General features: G+C 38.1%; 1 protein-coding gene across 1 annotated transcript in view; it reads right to left on the reverse strand.

The window, feature by feature from the left end:
- Nucleotides 1-16,172, reverse strand: part of LOC311044505 (H-2 class II histocompatibility antigen, E-S beta chain-like) — a 108,665-nt gene extending 92,493 nt beyond the window's left edge. Inside the window, exons 1-2 of the mRNA XM_084056144.1 lie at nucleotides 16,089-16,172; nucleotides 10,430-10,684 (exon numbers count right to left, since the gene is read on the reverse strand). Coding sequence (XP_083912270.1) covers nucleotides 10,430-10,684; nucleotides 16,089-16,155 — 322 coding nt within the window. The 5' untranslated portion in view covers nucleotides 16,156-16,172. The remainder of the gene's footprint in view (nucleotides 1-10,429; nucleotides 10,685-16,088) is intronic.
- Nucleotides 16,173-16,436: the final 264 nt, after the last annotated feature.

Below are 16,436 nucleotides of genomic sequence, written 5' to 3' on the forward strand. Positions count from 1 at the left end.
AATGAGGGCCACTGTCTTCAAACATAAGAATACAAGTTTAATGGGAATATAACAACGTTTCGGTCTATTAGAGCCAGTGGTTCTCAACCTGTGGGCCAGGTCCTCAGATGACAGTGAAGTGACAATTTAAGGACTTTTAAGACCTTTTTACCTCCAAAAAGAGGAGAGAGAAAACGAAAAAGACCATTAATGCATCAAAAGTAATCAACAAACTCTACTATAACAAGACATGAGTAGTCATGTATACCACCTTGCTTTCAGAAATTGTTCAACTGTTGTTCAACATTTACCTGAGTAAAGGTCTTTACACACCGGGGGGTGACGCGACACGAATAAACGACCCGGGCGCCACCATCGCCTCTTACAGGGGGCGCCGTTGAGTTTTTCTCTGTGTGCTGCTTCATTCAATATATGTTCACCTCTTCCCTATAGCTACTGCAGGTGTAAATCAGTGTGTTGCCAGATTTATCAAAAGAAACAAACGGCCATGTCTATGAAAACAAGCCCAAAAGAAGCAACAAGGCTCAGTTTTACCACTTTAAATGGGCTATTTGAAAATATCAGATCAACAAGCTCACAATGTGTCACATCACATGTTGTGAGCTTGTAGATCTGCTATTTTCAAAACATATTGGGGAAAAAAGTAAAATATTTTGAATATTTTTTAAACATTTTAACACAAATATTGTATGGGGATCCCTGGCACCGCATATTGTCAGATGTGGGTCTGAAACTCTGTGGACAAATATGTGGAAACATGTGAAAAATGTGACTGATCCGTCTTGATCACTTGACTAGAGAGATAATATGTACCGATTTGTGTGATGTTTGGACAACATTTTGTAGGAGTAATATTTATTTTAAAAAGCGTTTTGCACAACCTCCTGCTTGCACTATAATAGGGCAATGTTAAAAGGGTGGCATTTGTTCCTCAACGTAGTGCAAATGTGCGTGCAACGTTTTACCGCAATCGGACACTGCGTTCATGATTTGTGGCATTTTGTTCAAAACTGGCCACTCCTGCAAACTTTAGATGTCAATCTTAGCCAATCAGGATGGAATATGAAAAATCTAACAGATCCATCTTGATCACATGACTATAAAGATCATGTGTACTCTGAAGGAGTAATATAAAAGTTTGTTTTACAATGATCTTGAACGCTGCCTTCAGGTAGGACATGGAAAGGACACATGGTTCAGCACACCTGGGGAAAAATACATGTGGTGAATGTGGAGGTTGGCTTCTCTTGTATTTTCTCTTAACAGACAGTTAAGATAGAATACTGTATGAGTGAAATGTAAGAAAACATGAGGCCCAATTATGGTTCTTATTCCTTTATTGATATTGTGACATTCCATTCAAACCAAGCAAATTAAAGCCAAAATCTAACATCTGAACTTCAAACCATTCATGATCACAGGGGCGTCAATTGGGTTTGGCAAGGTAGGACAGGTGCCCTACCTTGGCTCCAAAAAAATAAAAGATTATTAAAAATATATATATATATATATATTTTGTTTTTAATCGTGAATAGTATCCTAATGCCGGTGTAAGACCATTGTATTATAGGTATACTGCATAGTTTTCTATGCATTTGCGTGGTTTAACCCCCAATGTTTTGGGGGGCCGCGCTGCTTTGCCGCGCGCCCAGGATAGGTGTCCCTTATTTTAATCTCTGGGAGTTGGCAACCCTAACCTTGCCATACCTTAGCTTTTGCTGAACTGACGCCACTGCATGATCAGGGGTGCAGATCCCAGGGGGGAAGGAGGGGACATGTCTGACATGTTCCTCCAATAAAGGGTTTTTAATTAAATAATATCATTCAAAATCTATATTTAAATGATGTACAAAAATGAATTTCACCCACTTTTTTACCTTGTAAACCTGTGATGTGACAATAAACCTGATTCTGATTCTGATTCTGATTCCACTTTTGAAATAATTCTCACATACAGTAAGCACACTACTGTATATGATCAGGACACACCCGTGTGTCCTGATCATTAACAACTGCCAAATAAATGAATCCACAAGCTTCATCATCATCATCATCACTTCTCCATAGAGCTGTTAACTAGTTTAATGAGTGAAGTTGTGTGTGTAGTGCTGTGTTGTCTATTTTAACTCATCAACATTAAATCAGATAAACAGACAAACCTAAACATTGTAAATATCATTAACTCAGTGTGTCCTGTCAGACCCCCTGCTGTGCAGAGCTCATCTGACTGTTTAGTTTAGATTTATCAAATCATTTGAATTCAAATACATTTATTGGACTATTTATGTTTAGTTATGCTGCAGGAACACATTGTAAACAAGTGTTTCATTACGCTTTAATGTGTTATCCTGGGTTTAAGTTGTTTTGTGATTTTGCTTGAATATCTTTTACCAAAATCTAATCAAATCTCAAATGATGTGAATGAATGTGAAAGAATCAATGTTTGTAAAACCTGCAGTTAAACATGGAGGCATGTTCATGTGTTTGTAGTTAAATCATGTGATGTCAACCTCTAATGGATTATTTACATCATAACATTATAGTTTGTTTCATGCATTGAACATGGATTTGGTGTTTTGTTTTTTATACCAAATGTCAGACAAACTGTAAACATTGTGAACATTATTAGTTAGTTTAAAATCCTAGCGTTAGCTCTATGTTGGGGATGTTATTGATGAGAAGATTCCTTGTTTGTGGTTCCCTCCTAAGTTGTAATGAGATCTGCTCCCCTGATCATGATTACATATAAATCATTACATTTAAAAATGAAGAATTAATACTTAAAATGAAAATTATTTCATGCCATCAGTGTTTCCCATTGATTTCCTAGACTGGTAGCCCACCATTGTCTAATTTGGGTGGACCCGGGACCAGCCTAGAGGGTTCAGGTCCACCCATCACCTCAGACCACCCTAGTGGGTCTAGGTCCACCCATCACAGGGAAACTGATCATAATAACACATGAATTATCACACATTATAAATTATTACGTAATAAATGACTTATGGTCAATTATAAAATAATAAAACCTTTTTCACAAACATGGCTGACTGACTTCCATTCAGATGGATATTAATGTTATGAAGAACTCTGATTGTGTGTGTGATCATTTATTTAATGTTTTAATATAGTGTAGAACTGAAATATTATGTTTGTGTTTTCTGACAACAGAAACTATACAAAGTCATTTGATGAACCGCCCACACTAATTGGGACTCCCTCTTCCTTTGGTGTTTCGCCCAGATGGCGCCCCAACCCCAACCCTGACCTTTAACCTCACTAAAACTACGTCTATAAACTTAACTTTAACCCTAAACCCTGACCTTTAACCTCCCAAAAACTATGCCTAAACCTAAACTTAACCCTAACCTCACCTCAAAACCACGTCGACCTGGGCGAAACACCAGGAAAAGACAGAATCTGCACACTAATTATCATTAGCTTTGGCTAGCCAATTATCATTTTTAATTGTTTAAAGGACACATTTTACACATTGTGAAAAAGGTTGATGATGTCATCATTGTGCTGCTGTTGTGATTATTTAAAAATATTGATGATGTCATCATTGTGCTGCTGTTATGATTATTTAAAAGCTGAATGGACACACACGTATTTACTCCTCTCTACCAGCAGCGATGACTCTCTGGTTCTCTGAAAAACACACCCAGGTGTTCTGTGAAAAGACAATAAACCAATAAGAATCACAATGTATTAACTGTGTGAACATGTTAGCATTTAGAATAACCTTCCTTTATAATAGTAAATTCATCATTCTCAAATGATTAGTTGTGTTATGTGTTATTCATAACTGGTTAAATGTTTGTTAGTGGTTAATGATTTAAAACGATGCTATACATAGTTAATAGATCTTGAACAAGTTATTAGTAAACTAGTTAAAACCCTAACCTCCCAGCAGCCTCCCAGCAACTACAGTAACCATCAAAGTAGAAACAACTCAGTCCATTCAAACAACATGTGACCAATACTTTGTCAATATATTGTCATCAGTGTTGTCTGATACAACAAATCATTTGATTATTCATTTTGATTATTAGATTCATTATCCTACTATAATTCTATCCGTCCGTCTGTAGTGGTGAGTGAGTGAGTAGGTGAAGCTACCCGGTTCTCCTCAGTGGCTGGAGCAATTGCTCTCATTTTGCACACAGCCATTGACCATTACCATCTGAACTTAACTGTGAAGCCCGTTTTTCAATTTCATCAAATCTCAGCTTCTTATTAGCGTTTTTGTGTCAAACACTGTCGCCATGGTTACGGGGCTGCCCAGCTATGGGACGAACTGCCTCCCGGGTTGCCAGATCATGTGCGCATATCCCCCCACGGATACGCTGCGCCGACCGGGTATGGTCTAGTAGTTATAATAAATGAAGCAGAAGACACATGATAATGTGAATTCACGCGACCGGGATGGTTTACCAGGCTAGTTGTTTCACTTCTTACACAAGCATGTTGTTTTGTGTTTGTTTTATATTTTTATACATTTTTATACATAAAACAAAAAAACTAAGTTTAGTAAAAAGAAAGAGGGAGTGAACCTGGGTGTGTGGGAGGAGTCTAAAGATCGTCATTGGTTGTCGGCACCAGAATACGACCTGATAGAAGAAGAGGAGAGACAGTTAAAACAGAATAAATCCTATGTACTGTATTGTGTGTATTTCTCAATAAAATGCATAAATATACACACAACAACACAACAACATTAGGGTTCAGTCATCAGGGTCACATGTTGCATCAGAACTAATGTGAACATTTGACTCTTATTTAGGACTAAATGTAACACTGATGTATTAAAGCTAAATGTGACAACATAGAACACACTTTGACCTCTAACTAGGTCGTCTAAACTAGTCTAAACCGGTTAAGGTTCTAAACCAATATAAACCAGTTTAGGTTTTGGCTTTACATGTTTGTTTGTTTGTTTGCATTTCTGTGAGGGTTCCACATGTCATGTGATCCTCTGTTGATCTGACCTCATTTCTTTCACTGGTAGTATAATAATTAATGAAACATGTTAATTAAACATGTTAATTAAACATGTTAATCACCTCATTTCTTCCACTGGTAGTATAATACTTAATTAAACATGTTAATTAAACATGTTAATTAAACATGTTAATTAAACATGTTAATTAAACGTGCTAATCACCTCGTTTCTTCCACTGGAAGTAGATGAATCCAGACAGGAACAAGACCAGACCCAGAACCAGACCTGATGCTCCCATGGCCACCTTGTTCTTCACTGACTCTGGCGTGGAGAAATCTGACAATACAAATATTATATTAATGATTTGATATTATATGATATTATTTTATATTATATTATATTATATTAAGACCTTTATAATCGATGATTATCTGCACACATTAGTAAACTAAGCTGATCGATGTTTTTACGTTCAGCAAAACAAATATACCTTCAGGTACAAATAGAGAATAATCCTTTAACCCTTAAAACAGAGTGTAGTGTAACACATTACAGTAGGTTACAGTAGATTACAGTAGATTACAGTAACTGACCCCAGTCCATCTTGATAGGCGCGGTCAGGCTGGGATGTTCCACCATGCATGTGACCTTCTCTCCTGATCTGTAACACACACACACACACACACACACACACACACACACACACACACACACACAATAGCATTAGACTGTTATAGAAAATAAGATAAGTTTATACTGATATTTATAATAATCATGAAGTAGAATGTGTGTCCATGTGGATCTGCTCAGAGCTGAAGCGGCCCCTCCTCCCCGCCCGGTCTGGCAGTGAGTGAGCAGCTGTTAATTAGCACTAACATTAGGACAGATTGTGAAAGTAGCCGATCTACACGCTGAAACACACAGTGATTCAACACATTGATCCATTGATCTTTTTTAATATTTAGTTTTTTGGAAAAAAAAACAGTTTGACTATGTTTGTGTAGGAGTGTGAATGCCCCGCTGGGCTCTCCTCCGCTCTAGTGTTTATTGTGTATTCCACTATTCCCTCCCCAATGCAGAACAAATAGGAAGGAAAGAGGCAGAAGAAACTTAGTAACGAGATACACACGTTATAGTGTATTCCTGTGTGTGTATTCATATATAACACGCTCACGCATGGGTCTCTGTGTGCGTTCGTCATGAGTGCACGACGACGAGCTTGATGCGTAGTTGTGTCTGGAGTGGACTGGTGATAAACATGGTCGAGACTCGGGAGGAATCGTGTGTGTGTGTGTGTGTGTGTGCGTGTGCGTGTGCGTGTGCGTGTGTGTGTGTGTGTGTGTGTGTGTGTGTGTGTGTGTGTGTGTGTGTGTGTGTGTGTGATTTAGTATTAGCCTACCAATTAATGGGCCATTTTCAGCAAGTGAGTAACACGTGTTTTATTTTTAAAGAATGTATAGGTGTCTATTAGGTGTGTATTTCTACGTGTAGGTGTCTGTAAGGTGTGTACCTGGGTGTGTACTCCAGGTAGGAGTGGTACTGGTAGTACCAGTAGAGGTGTGTATTTCTATGTATAGGTGTCTGTTAGGTGTGTACCTGGGTGTGTACTCCAGGTAGGAGTGGTACTGGTAGTACCAGTAGAGGTGTGTATTTCTATGTATAGGTGTCTGTTAGGTGTGTACTCCAGGTAGGAGTGGTACTGGTATAGTACCAGTAGAGGTGTGTATTTCTATGTATAGGTGTCTGTTAGGTGTGTACCTGGGTGTGTACTCCAGGTAGGAGTGGTACTGGTAGTACCAGTCTCCATCAGACACATCGGCATAGGAGAGACCAGAGGTCAAAGGTTCTTGACCTCTCCACCAGGTCACCAGGATCACTTTAGGATAGAAGTCGTAGCTGCTGCACCTCAGCATGTGAGTGTGTTCACCACGACGAGGGGGAGTCTCTGACTTCAGTCTCACTTTGGGCTCCACTCCTAAAAAAAGATGATTATCTTTATCATTATCATTATCATTATCATTATTAGTATTATCATTACCAGTCAGAGGAACATGTCATTATCATTAATAATTGTATATCATCCAAATGAGATCCAAATGATCCAGAAAGCCGCAAAACGCTTGGTCTTCAACCAGCAAAAATGTTCACGTTTCCCGGCTCTCCCCCGTTCTCCTCTCCCTCCATTGGTTCCCAGTTGCTGCCCTCACAGAGTACTAAACACTGATGTTGGCCTACAAAGCAACCAAAGGTATGACACCCCCATATCTTCGAGCCTGATTCAACCCTACAACCCCTCCCGCTCACTCAGATCAGCTAACACAGAGAAGCTGTCTGAACCTTCTCTAACACCCTGGACAACACTCCACACGTCCTAGACTCTTCTCTCTTCTCTAAAACACACTGGACAACGCTCCACACGTCCTAGACTCTTCTCTCTTCTGGCTCCCAAACTATGGAACAAACTCCCTATTGCAGTCAGAACTGCAGACTCACTCCCAATCTTCCGCCATAATCTGAAGACTCTCCTCTTCAGACTCCACCTCAGCCTGTAGCACTAGACCTAGCCTTGATGACCTTGCAGGCTTATGCAAAGGTTAAAATGTAATTTAGATATCATGTTATATAGACAGATGCCAGGTCATTGTAGACCTGGCATCCAATAGTTTGGATAGTTTCAATGTACAGATTATTTATTTGTTTGATATTACACTGTTTAGACTGATGATAGGTTCTTGGTTTACCTCTGATCCTAGATTACTATTTCTATGCATTTGATGTATTACCTTTTGTTTTCCTTGTTTACTGTAAATCACTCTGGATTAAGAGCGTCTGATAAATGCCTACATTGTAAATTGTAACTGTAAATGTCTGTGATTGGCCACCAGATGGCACCAGAGAACAAATGTTTCATAGAATACTGTATAGATTCTACCCTATTCTACAGTTGTATACAAAGTAGAATGCATTTATATAATGTAATTTAAACATATTAAATAATTCACAGTTACACAGTGCTTTACATAAACAAAGCTAAACCAATCAATATCATTCAATGAAAATAGTTCAAATGAACAAGAGTAGAAACAAACAAAACAACAACACATAATCCTGTAAAATATTACTAAAGTGATTAAAAACATACAAAACTAACTAGTAAAGACAATAATTAAATATAAAATCAGGAGGTGAAATGAAGTGTATAGAGGTGTGTTTTAGCCTGCATGGTTCTTTTTAAAGTTAATGTAAAAACATTAATCCTGGTGTCTCTATTTTAGGAAGGTCATTATATGTAGGTGAAAACACTCAGAAATAGATCTATATGTTTCATTTATACTCTGTGTACGATGGTGACACCACATGTTGTGAGCTTGTAGATCTGCTATTTCCAGATCTGCAAGTTACAAATGTTCACTTTAAAATATATACATTCAATGATTTGCACACATTTTCACGATTTTTCAGAAATAGCAGATCTACAAGGTCATAGCGCGGCACTCGGTGCCGCGCTATGAGCTTGTAGATCTGCTATTTTTGAATTGCCAAAGAAATGTAAAATTACAGAGATGCGTCCCTGGATTGAATGGGTTAAGGAATGTTTTATAATCATTATCAGATCAATATTGACACCATTAATCATGATTTATTATGATGTCATATTATAGTTTATGAGGTGATGAGTGTTGAGTGCTGCTCTGAGATCAGCTCACCTCTCTTGTTCAGAACAGAGGAGTAGGAGATCTCAATCCAGATTTTGCAGAGTCTCTCTCGTTCTGCTCTCCACCCAGCCAGTTCTCTAGGATCTTTGTTCCAGAGCTCTGCGTTCTTCACACCAAACTCAGTGTATCCAACAAACTGATCTACTCTACTGTCCCACCTGATGATCTCATCACCATCGAAATTCATTGAGTTTATGTACTGTATGTCCTTCAGCTCACTGGAGTTAAACACACAGCGGTGAGTCTCATAGTACACATATCCATCTGGAAATAGACCATTAAAAATGTCATTAATGTTCAGTTTTATTATCATCTGTATAATATCAACACTAGGCTAACTGCCCCCTATCGGCCAAATATGTCACTACATAAAGTCTAAAATAGGTGCGTGTGTGTGCGTCTGTCTGTCTGTCTGTCTGTCTCTCTCTCTCTCTCTCTCTGTGTGTGTGTGTGTGTGTGTGTGTGTGTGTGTGTGTGTGTGTGTGTGTGTGTGTGTGTGTGTGTGTGTGTGTGTGTGTGTGTGTGTGTGTGTGTGTGTGTTATAGGAGGAAGGCGGGGATACTAGCAGCACGTGGTGGAAAAAGTAGGCTACTCAAATTTACTTTTACTTAAGTAAAAGTATCAATTCTGCAATATAGAAATACTCAGAAGTACAAGAATTCAAAATGTACTTGAGTAAAAGTACAAAAGTATTGGTATGAAAATATACTTAAAGTATCGAAAGTAAAAGTACTCATTGTGCAGAATGTCCCATTTCAAGTTTTAAAATGTATGAAAATCCTTTGAAAATAGCAGATCTACAAGCTCTCAATGTGTCGCATCACAACGCATTGTGAGCTTGAAGATCTTCTATTTTCAAATGGCCAAAATGTATATAGGGCTTAAGTGGTTAATGTATGTTTTGTAATAATAATAATTATGATAATAATAAAAATCTACAAAGTAACTGTAATTGTGGAGTAAAAGTACAATATTTGGATCTAACAAACAAACTAACAAAAGGTCTAGAGGTGACCGAGCCTTCACTGCGGCCGCCTCGAGGCTCTGGAATAGCTTTCCTTTTAATATAAGAGCCTCTCAGTCCATAGACATTTATAAATCATTATTAAAGACCTACTTCTTTTCCCTGGCCTTTGAACACAGTTAAACAGTTACATCACAACCATTGTCTCTACCTCACTATGTTCTGCTCTGCATTTTTAATCGCTGCTTGTATTTTGTATTTTTGCACTGTATGAACTGTAACATTGTTGTTTGATGTGTTGTGTCTCTTTGGTTGGCCTTGGTCATTGTAATGTGCTCTATAAATAACAGTTGAGTTGAGTGTCATTTTTTTAATTTCTTTGGCTATTCAAAAATATCAGATATACAAGCTCATATAGCGTGGCACTCGGTGCCGTGCTGTGAGCTTGTAGATCTGCTATTTTTGAAAAATCACGAAAGTTTGGGCAAATCTTTGAATATATACTGCTCAAAATAATGAAGGGAACACTTTGATGCCTTCATTCTTTTGAGCAGTTTGTGTTAGCAGTATGTACACAGTTCATGAAAACTCAAAATAAATAAGGGATCAAAGTATTCCCTACATTTCTTGAGCAGTTATATATACTTTTAAAGCAGACATTTGTAACTCAAATTCCTAAAAAGCCAAAGAAATCTAAAATGACAGAGATGTGTTCCCGGATTGAATGGGTTAAACATTTTCATTAATGTTAAATATATTCAACCGTTTTAGTTAATAACTATTGTGTTCATAGTATTCATGTACCTTTCACTGGTGGTTTCTTCAAGCCAGTGCGAATGGAGTCCAGCTGGCCTTTGCAGTACTGCTGCAGACCCACAGCTCCTGCATAACCTCCTGCCAAGGTGATTGGATCTACAAACGGAGGCAGAGGGTACACCATCTTCCCTTTGTTGTAGTCTGCGTAGAACAACACTTCACCATCCAGTGCTGACATGTCCTCTTTATATGAATCTTTAACTGTGTCTGAACAGCCAATGACTCTAATGTCCTCATGGAACACTGGAAATAAAACAAAGATGACATTAAATTCAACAACAACTTAACTTCTCCATCATCATCATCATCATCATCATCATCATCATCATCATCATCATCATGTTAAACAGTCATGTTTGGTTCTAAAGGTGAATATTAGAAGTATCTTCCTGTCAAACATTTTATTCAACAGATTTAAATGTTTTTATAATATTATGAAACAGATTTATAATGATTTATTTCAGGATGTGAACATAACATTATATAATATAATGTAATATAATATACAGTGGTGGAAAAAAGTACTCTAATTATTAGAGTAAGTAAAAGTATCAATACTATAATGTAGAAATGCTCTGTATAAGTCCAGAATTTTAAATTTACTTGAGTAAAAGTACAAATGTAATATGAAAATACACTTAAAGTACCAAAAGTAGAAAGTACTCATTATGCAGAATGTCCCATTTAACACGTTTTCAAATGTATATACATATTTTGAAAATAGCAGATCTACAAGCTCACAATGCGTTGTGGTGCGACACATTGTTAGCTTGTAGATCTGCTATTTTCTAATGGTCTAAATGTATATAGGGCTGAAGTGTATGTTTTGTAATCAAACTCTACAAAGTAACTAACGTTTTCAAATAATTGTAGTGGAGTAAAAGTATAATATTTGCCTCGGAAATGTAGTGTAGAAGTAGAAGTAAAAGTAGAAGTAGAAGTAAAAATAGTGAACATTGGAAGTACTCCAGTCAAGTAAAAATACCTCAACATTGTACTTAAGTACAGTACTTGAGTAAATTGTTGAACATATGGAAATGTATTTATGTTGAACAGCTCACTTTAGGATATAGGCTTTACATCAGTGGTTCTCAAACTTTTTCATGTCAAGGACCCCCAAATTGACACTTATTAGCCCGCGGACCCCCATTTGAAAAGATAAGCCAGGGACCCCAATAAGAGAAGATTGTTTACGGCTGTAGCAGTGATTCTCAACCATTTTAATTTCAAATGATCCCCAATTTGACATGCATTAGAGGCTACAGACCCCCATTTAATGGCATTTCTATCTCTGGGACCCCAATTTATATTGTAAAATCAATGTTAATTTAACTCTGAGGTCGATTTGGTTCTTATAAATCATTTAGCTGGGGACCCCCTGGTATCCCCTCAAGTACCCCTGGGGGTCACCGTACCCCACTTTGAGAACAATGCTTTAAATTATTTCTTGATTTTCCTAAAGAAAGAATATGATATTGACTGACAGGTTGAAATGACTGCTGAGGTTTACTGGAAGGCTTGCATTAGGCAGAGACCTGGTTTAACATTTACTGTATGAGAGGATGTGAGGATGAGAGGATTAGATTTAATACAAACGTGAATCATTAGATTTTCTTTAACCTGATGTTATTAATGATTTAATTTACTCATGTATTTAACCTGATGTTATTAATGATTTAATGTACTCATGTATAATTGCTGATAATATGCAGTATAATTACATTTACTGAATTATGCTCAGGTATAAGACACATCTTGGAGGAAATTTAACCCCTCAGTATGCCCATATATGGCCATGCTGAATGTCGGTGCAAGGTGCAAAGTAAGCGTTTTTTTGTGTGTGTGGGTGGCTGTTGAAAAAGGCACAACAAGCAACATACACACACACTGGCCCTCATTTATCAACGGAGCGTATAAACCGGCTTATATTTTTCCATATATTCGGCCGTACACCAACGTTGAAGTCACATTTATCAACGAATCCTATTCAGCCAATCCTAGCGTACATTGGGCCGGAGCCTTGATAAATGTCATGGCTGAAACCGAGCGTCATTTAAATAGCACGCCCTTAAATATTCTCGAAACGCCCTGATTTTACGACACGGAGAACCAGAATACGACCAAATAAAGCATGGGAAGCCAAAAGAGTTTCACCGGCTCGCCTCGCTGCCTGTCAAGTCGAAACACACACACACACACACACACACACACACACACACACACACACACACACACATACACACACACGCACACGCCTCTCTCTCTCACACACACATACACACACACACGCCCAACTGTGTCTTTCATGTAATCCGTAGCGGTACAATCTTTGTCACGTAGCCTTGTAGCCTACATGAATGGGACCTGTTGTGAGCTTGTAGATCTGCTATTTTCAAATAGCCAATGCAGCCAGATCTGCAAGCTTAACCGAATGACTGTTTCGCAGTTTGTTTGTTTAAATTAGTTTATAAAATGTTATATTTTCACAGGGATTATTTATTAGTGTAGATATACATTTAGGAGTGGATTATGTGTCCAGATGCCTGTCAGACAGTCAGACAATGCTGCTCCGCAGGTCTACAATGGAATAAACGGGTGCAGCCAAAGGGGAGCATTTCGCTAATCCGACAGACCTTTTCTCCGACTATGTGGCATCCGCGTGCGGTTAGGGTTAGGGTGCGGGTTTGGTTCGGGTTTAGTATTGAAACGTCGGAGCGCTGCGCTGTCGGAGGAATGCGCTGTCGGACTAACGTACTGCAACTGCTATCGACCAGACGTGAGATCTCAGCGTACGGTAGGATGAAGCCAACGCCAGGATATATTGATAAATGCCGAAAGTTGCGGTGATCTCGCCGTACGCCCATTATTTGGTCTGCACCGCGTTGATAAATGAGGGCCACTGACTCCTAAGAATCATGCCTACGTGCACACATGCCTACTTGCACACACATACACACACACACTGACTTTCTTAACTTTCGAAGAATCACTAACGTGCACACCTACGTGCACACACATACACACACTCATCTGGGGAACTTCCTTTAGACCGTATACCGCATAGGCACGAGGAGGCTTTTATAAACAGAGAGGCTTTTGGACACAGAGAGGCTTTTGGACACAGAGAGGCTTTTGGACACAGAGGCTTGTGGACACAGGGGGCCCTTTGGGCCCTTTGGGCTCTTACGTTTTTGGGGCTTCTTCTCCTGCACCTTATTCAGATGTTAAACAGTCATGGCTCCACATGGAGGAAGGTAAAACATTTATTAAATTATTATTTTTTGAGATGAAACCTATTTGGTGTTTATTAATAATTATTATAACTATAAATAATAATTAATATTAATAATTGGTATTATACATTTTTGGAACTACCAAATTTAGACTGGCCTGTATTTCAGGCTGAATGAGATCTAAATGGAACCTCCTCCTTTTTAATCTAAATTCTAAATGAGTTTAGGACAAGCCTAAATTAAGGCATTTGTAAATCTGAGACATTCTATTTGTATATAGTATTTGTATTTTGTATTATTAAATACACATCTGTAATCCCACTATGAACTGAGGAAATAAAGGGAAGCTTTTAATCTTCCAAAAAGTCTAATTTTCTGAGTTAGTGCTATAGAGATAAATAGACTATGTTTCTTCTGAAGGACATCACCTGATACATTACTGATATAATACACACCTCATTCAGGTAGAGATCTGTAGATGATGCAATGTTTGATGCAATGACTTGTTTTGCAGTGACTTTATGCTATGATTATGTGCAGTGGTTTTGCATGATGGTATAAATGTAAATATGGTTTGCATGGTTTGGCTCGCTATCCCTGTGTGACTAGACTTATAGGACCAATAGAAATTCCAAGTTGTAGTTATAGGATGTGAGTGGGTTTTGATAGGATGAGCATCAGTGCATTTCTCTAGACGGAGGAGTAGGACAGGTTGGTTCATTAGAGTCTTTTGAGTATTTTAACTGATACAAGTGACATATAAGTGGACACTGAACGGTTGGTGGTCAAGTTGACATTTCTTCTGAAGCAGGCCAGTAGATTAAAGAGGTCCCTCTGTCCTCTGCTCTTCTTATAACTGTGATATCTCCAGGTCCATGTTGTGTCTTAAGTCAGGGACTGGACTACTGGGGGAGGTTTAGTTGTTAAGGGGTCTACGGATGGTGACCAGACTTAGACCAGAAATTAGCCGTAAATTCCCTGAAGGCCACAGGTCTGCTAACTGGGTCGAGTTTACTCTGAAATCACCATGGTGACAATATGTTGTTCCTCCGTCGCCACGGGTAAAATGCAGTTTTTTATATGTTTTTATAATTGACGCTTCTGTGTATAACCCGTTCAAAAGGTCCCTGAGGTTCTGGGATCTCCTGTCTGTAATCACACCGCTCCCAACAAGGTTTTGGTCCGGTTCTTTTAAAATGTACTTAGTTACTTTACACCACCAATAATATAATATGGTGGTGGTTAGAATCTGTGTGTGTGTGTGTGTGTGTGTGTGTGTGTGTGTGTGTGTGTGTGTGTGTGTGTGTGTGTGTGTGTGTGTGTGTGTGTGTGTGTGTGTGTGTGTGTGTGTGTGTGTGTGTGTGTGTGTGTGTGTGTGTGTGTGTGTGTGTGTGTGTGTGTGTGTGTGTGTGTGTGTGCGTGCGTGCGTGCGTGCGTGCGTGCGTGCGTGCGTGTTTTTCATAAGTCAAGTATAAATCCAGAATTCAAATTTACTTGAGTAAAAGTACCAAAGGTAGAAAGTACTCATTATGCAGAATGTCCTATTTCACAAGTTTTCAAATATAAAAATCTTTTGAAAATAGCAGATCTACAAGCTCACAATGCGTCGCATCACGATGCATTTTGAGGTTGTAGATCTTATATTTTCTGATGGTCTAAATGTATATAGGGCTGAAGTGTATGTTGTTTAATCAAAATCTACAAAGTAACTAGTAACTACTAACTACGTTTTCAAATAATTGTAGTGGAGTAAAAGTATAATATTTTCTCTGAAATGTAGTGGAGTAGTAGAGGTTTAAATACTTTACACCACTGATAATAATGAAAGGTTAGAATCAGCGTGTGTGTGTGTGTGTGTGTGTGTGTGTGTGTGTGTGTGTGTGTGTGTGTGCGTGCGTGCGTGCGTGCGTGCGTGCGTGCGTGCGTGCGTGCGTGCGTGCGTGCGTGCGTGCGTGCGTGCGTGCGTGCGTGCGTGCGTGCGTGCGTGTGTGTGTGTGTGTGTTATTAGTGTGTATTGTTCATAACTCAGGTTGCACAGTGTAAAATAATTGATCCAAAGCCTGTTGGTTCGGGCCTTGAGGCTGAGCTACCGCTTACCAATGATATTATAAATAATAACACTATGAATAAACTGTATGTATATTTAATATATAAATATAACAGTATGTTATTCAGTATATAATCAACAGACATAATGTCTATTTATATTAATAAAAATATAGATATATATTTCATACATCATAATATATATATAGAATGCATGTATTACGATATAAATATACTGTATGTTTTAATAATATAAATATACATGTATTTTATATAACAAGAGTACATCTATGAATGAATATTTTGTATAATAAGAGTAGATTTATAACAGTATCTTTAATATAATAACATAAATATAATGTACTTACTTCCTGGGATCGCTTTGACATGAAGTACAGAGGAGAGGATGAGGAGGGTGGCTGTAATCTTCATCATCACTGATCAGAACTAATCTGAATTTAACAGATGAGAATAAACAGATGAGAATAAACAGATGAGAATAAACAGAAGAGAATAAACATATGAGAATAAACATATGAGAATAAACATATGAGAATAAACAGATGAGAATAAACAGAAGAGAATAAACAGAAGAGAATAAACATATGAGAATAAACATATGAGAATAAACAGATGAGAATAAACAGATTAGAATAAACAGATCAGAATAAACAGAAGAGACTTGAGTACATGTATTTAGTTACTTTCCACCACTG

The sequence above is a fragment of the Gymnoscopelus microlampas genome (genome assembly GCF_963454915.1).
Source record: "Gymnoscopelus microlampas genome assembly, chromosome: 4".
Lineage (NCBI taxonomy): Eukaryota > Metazoa > Chordata > Actinopteri > Myctophiformes > Myctophidae > Gymnoscopelus > Gymnoscopelus microlampas.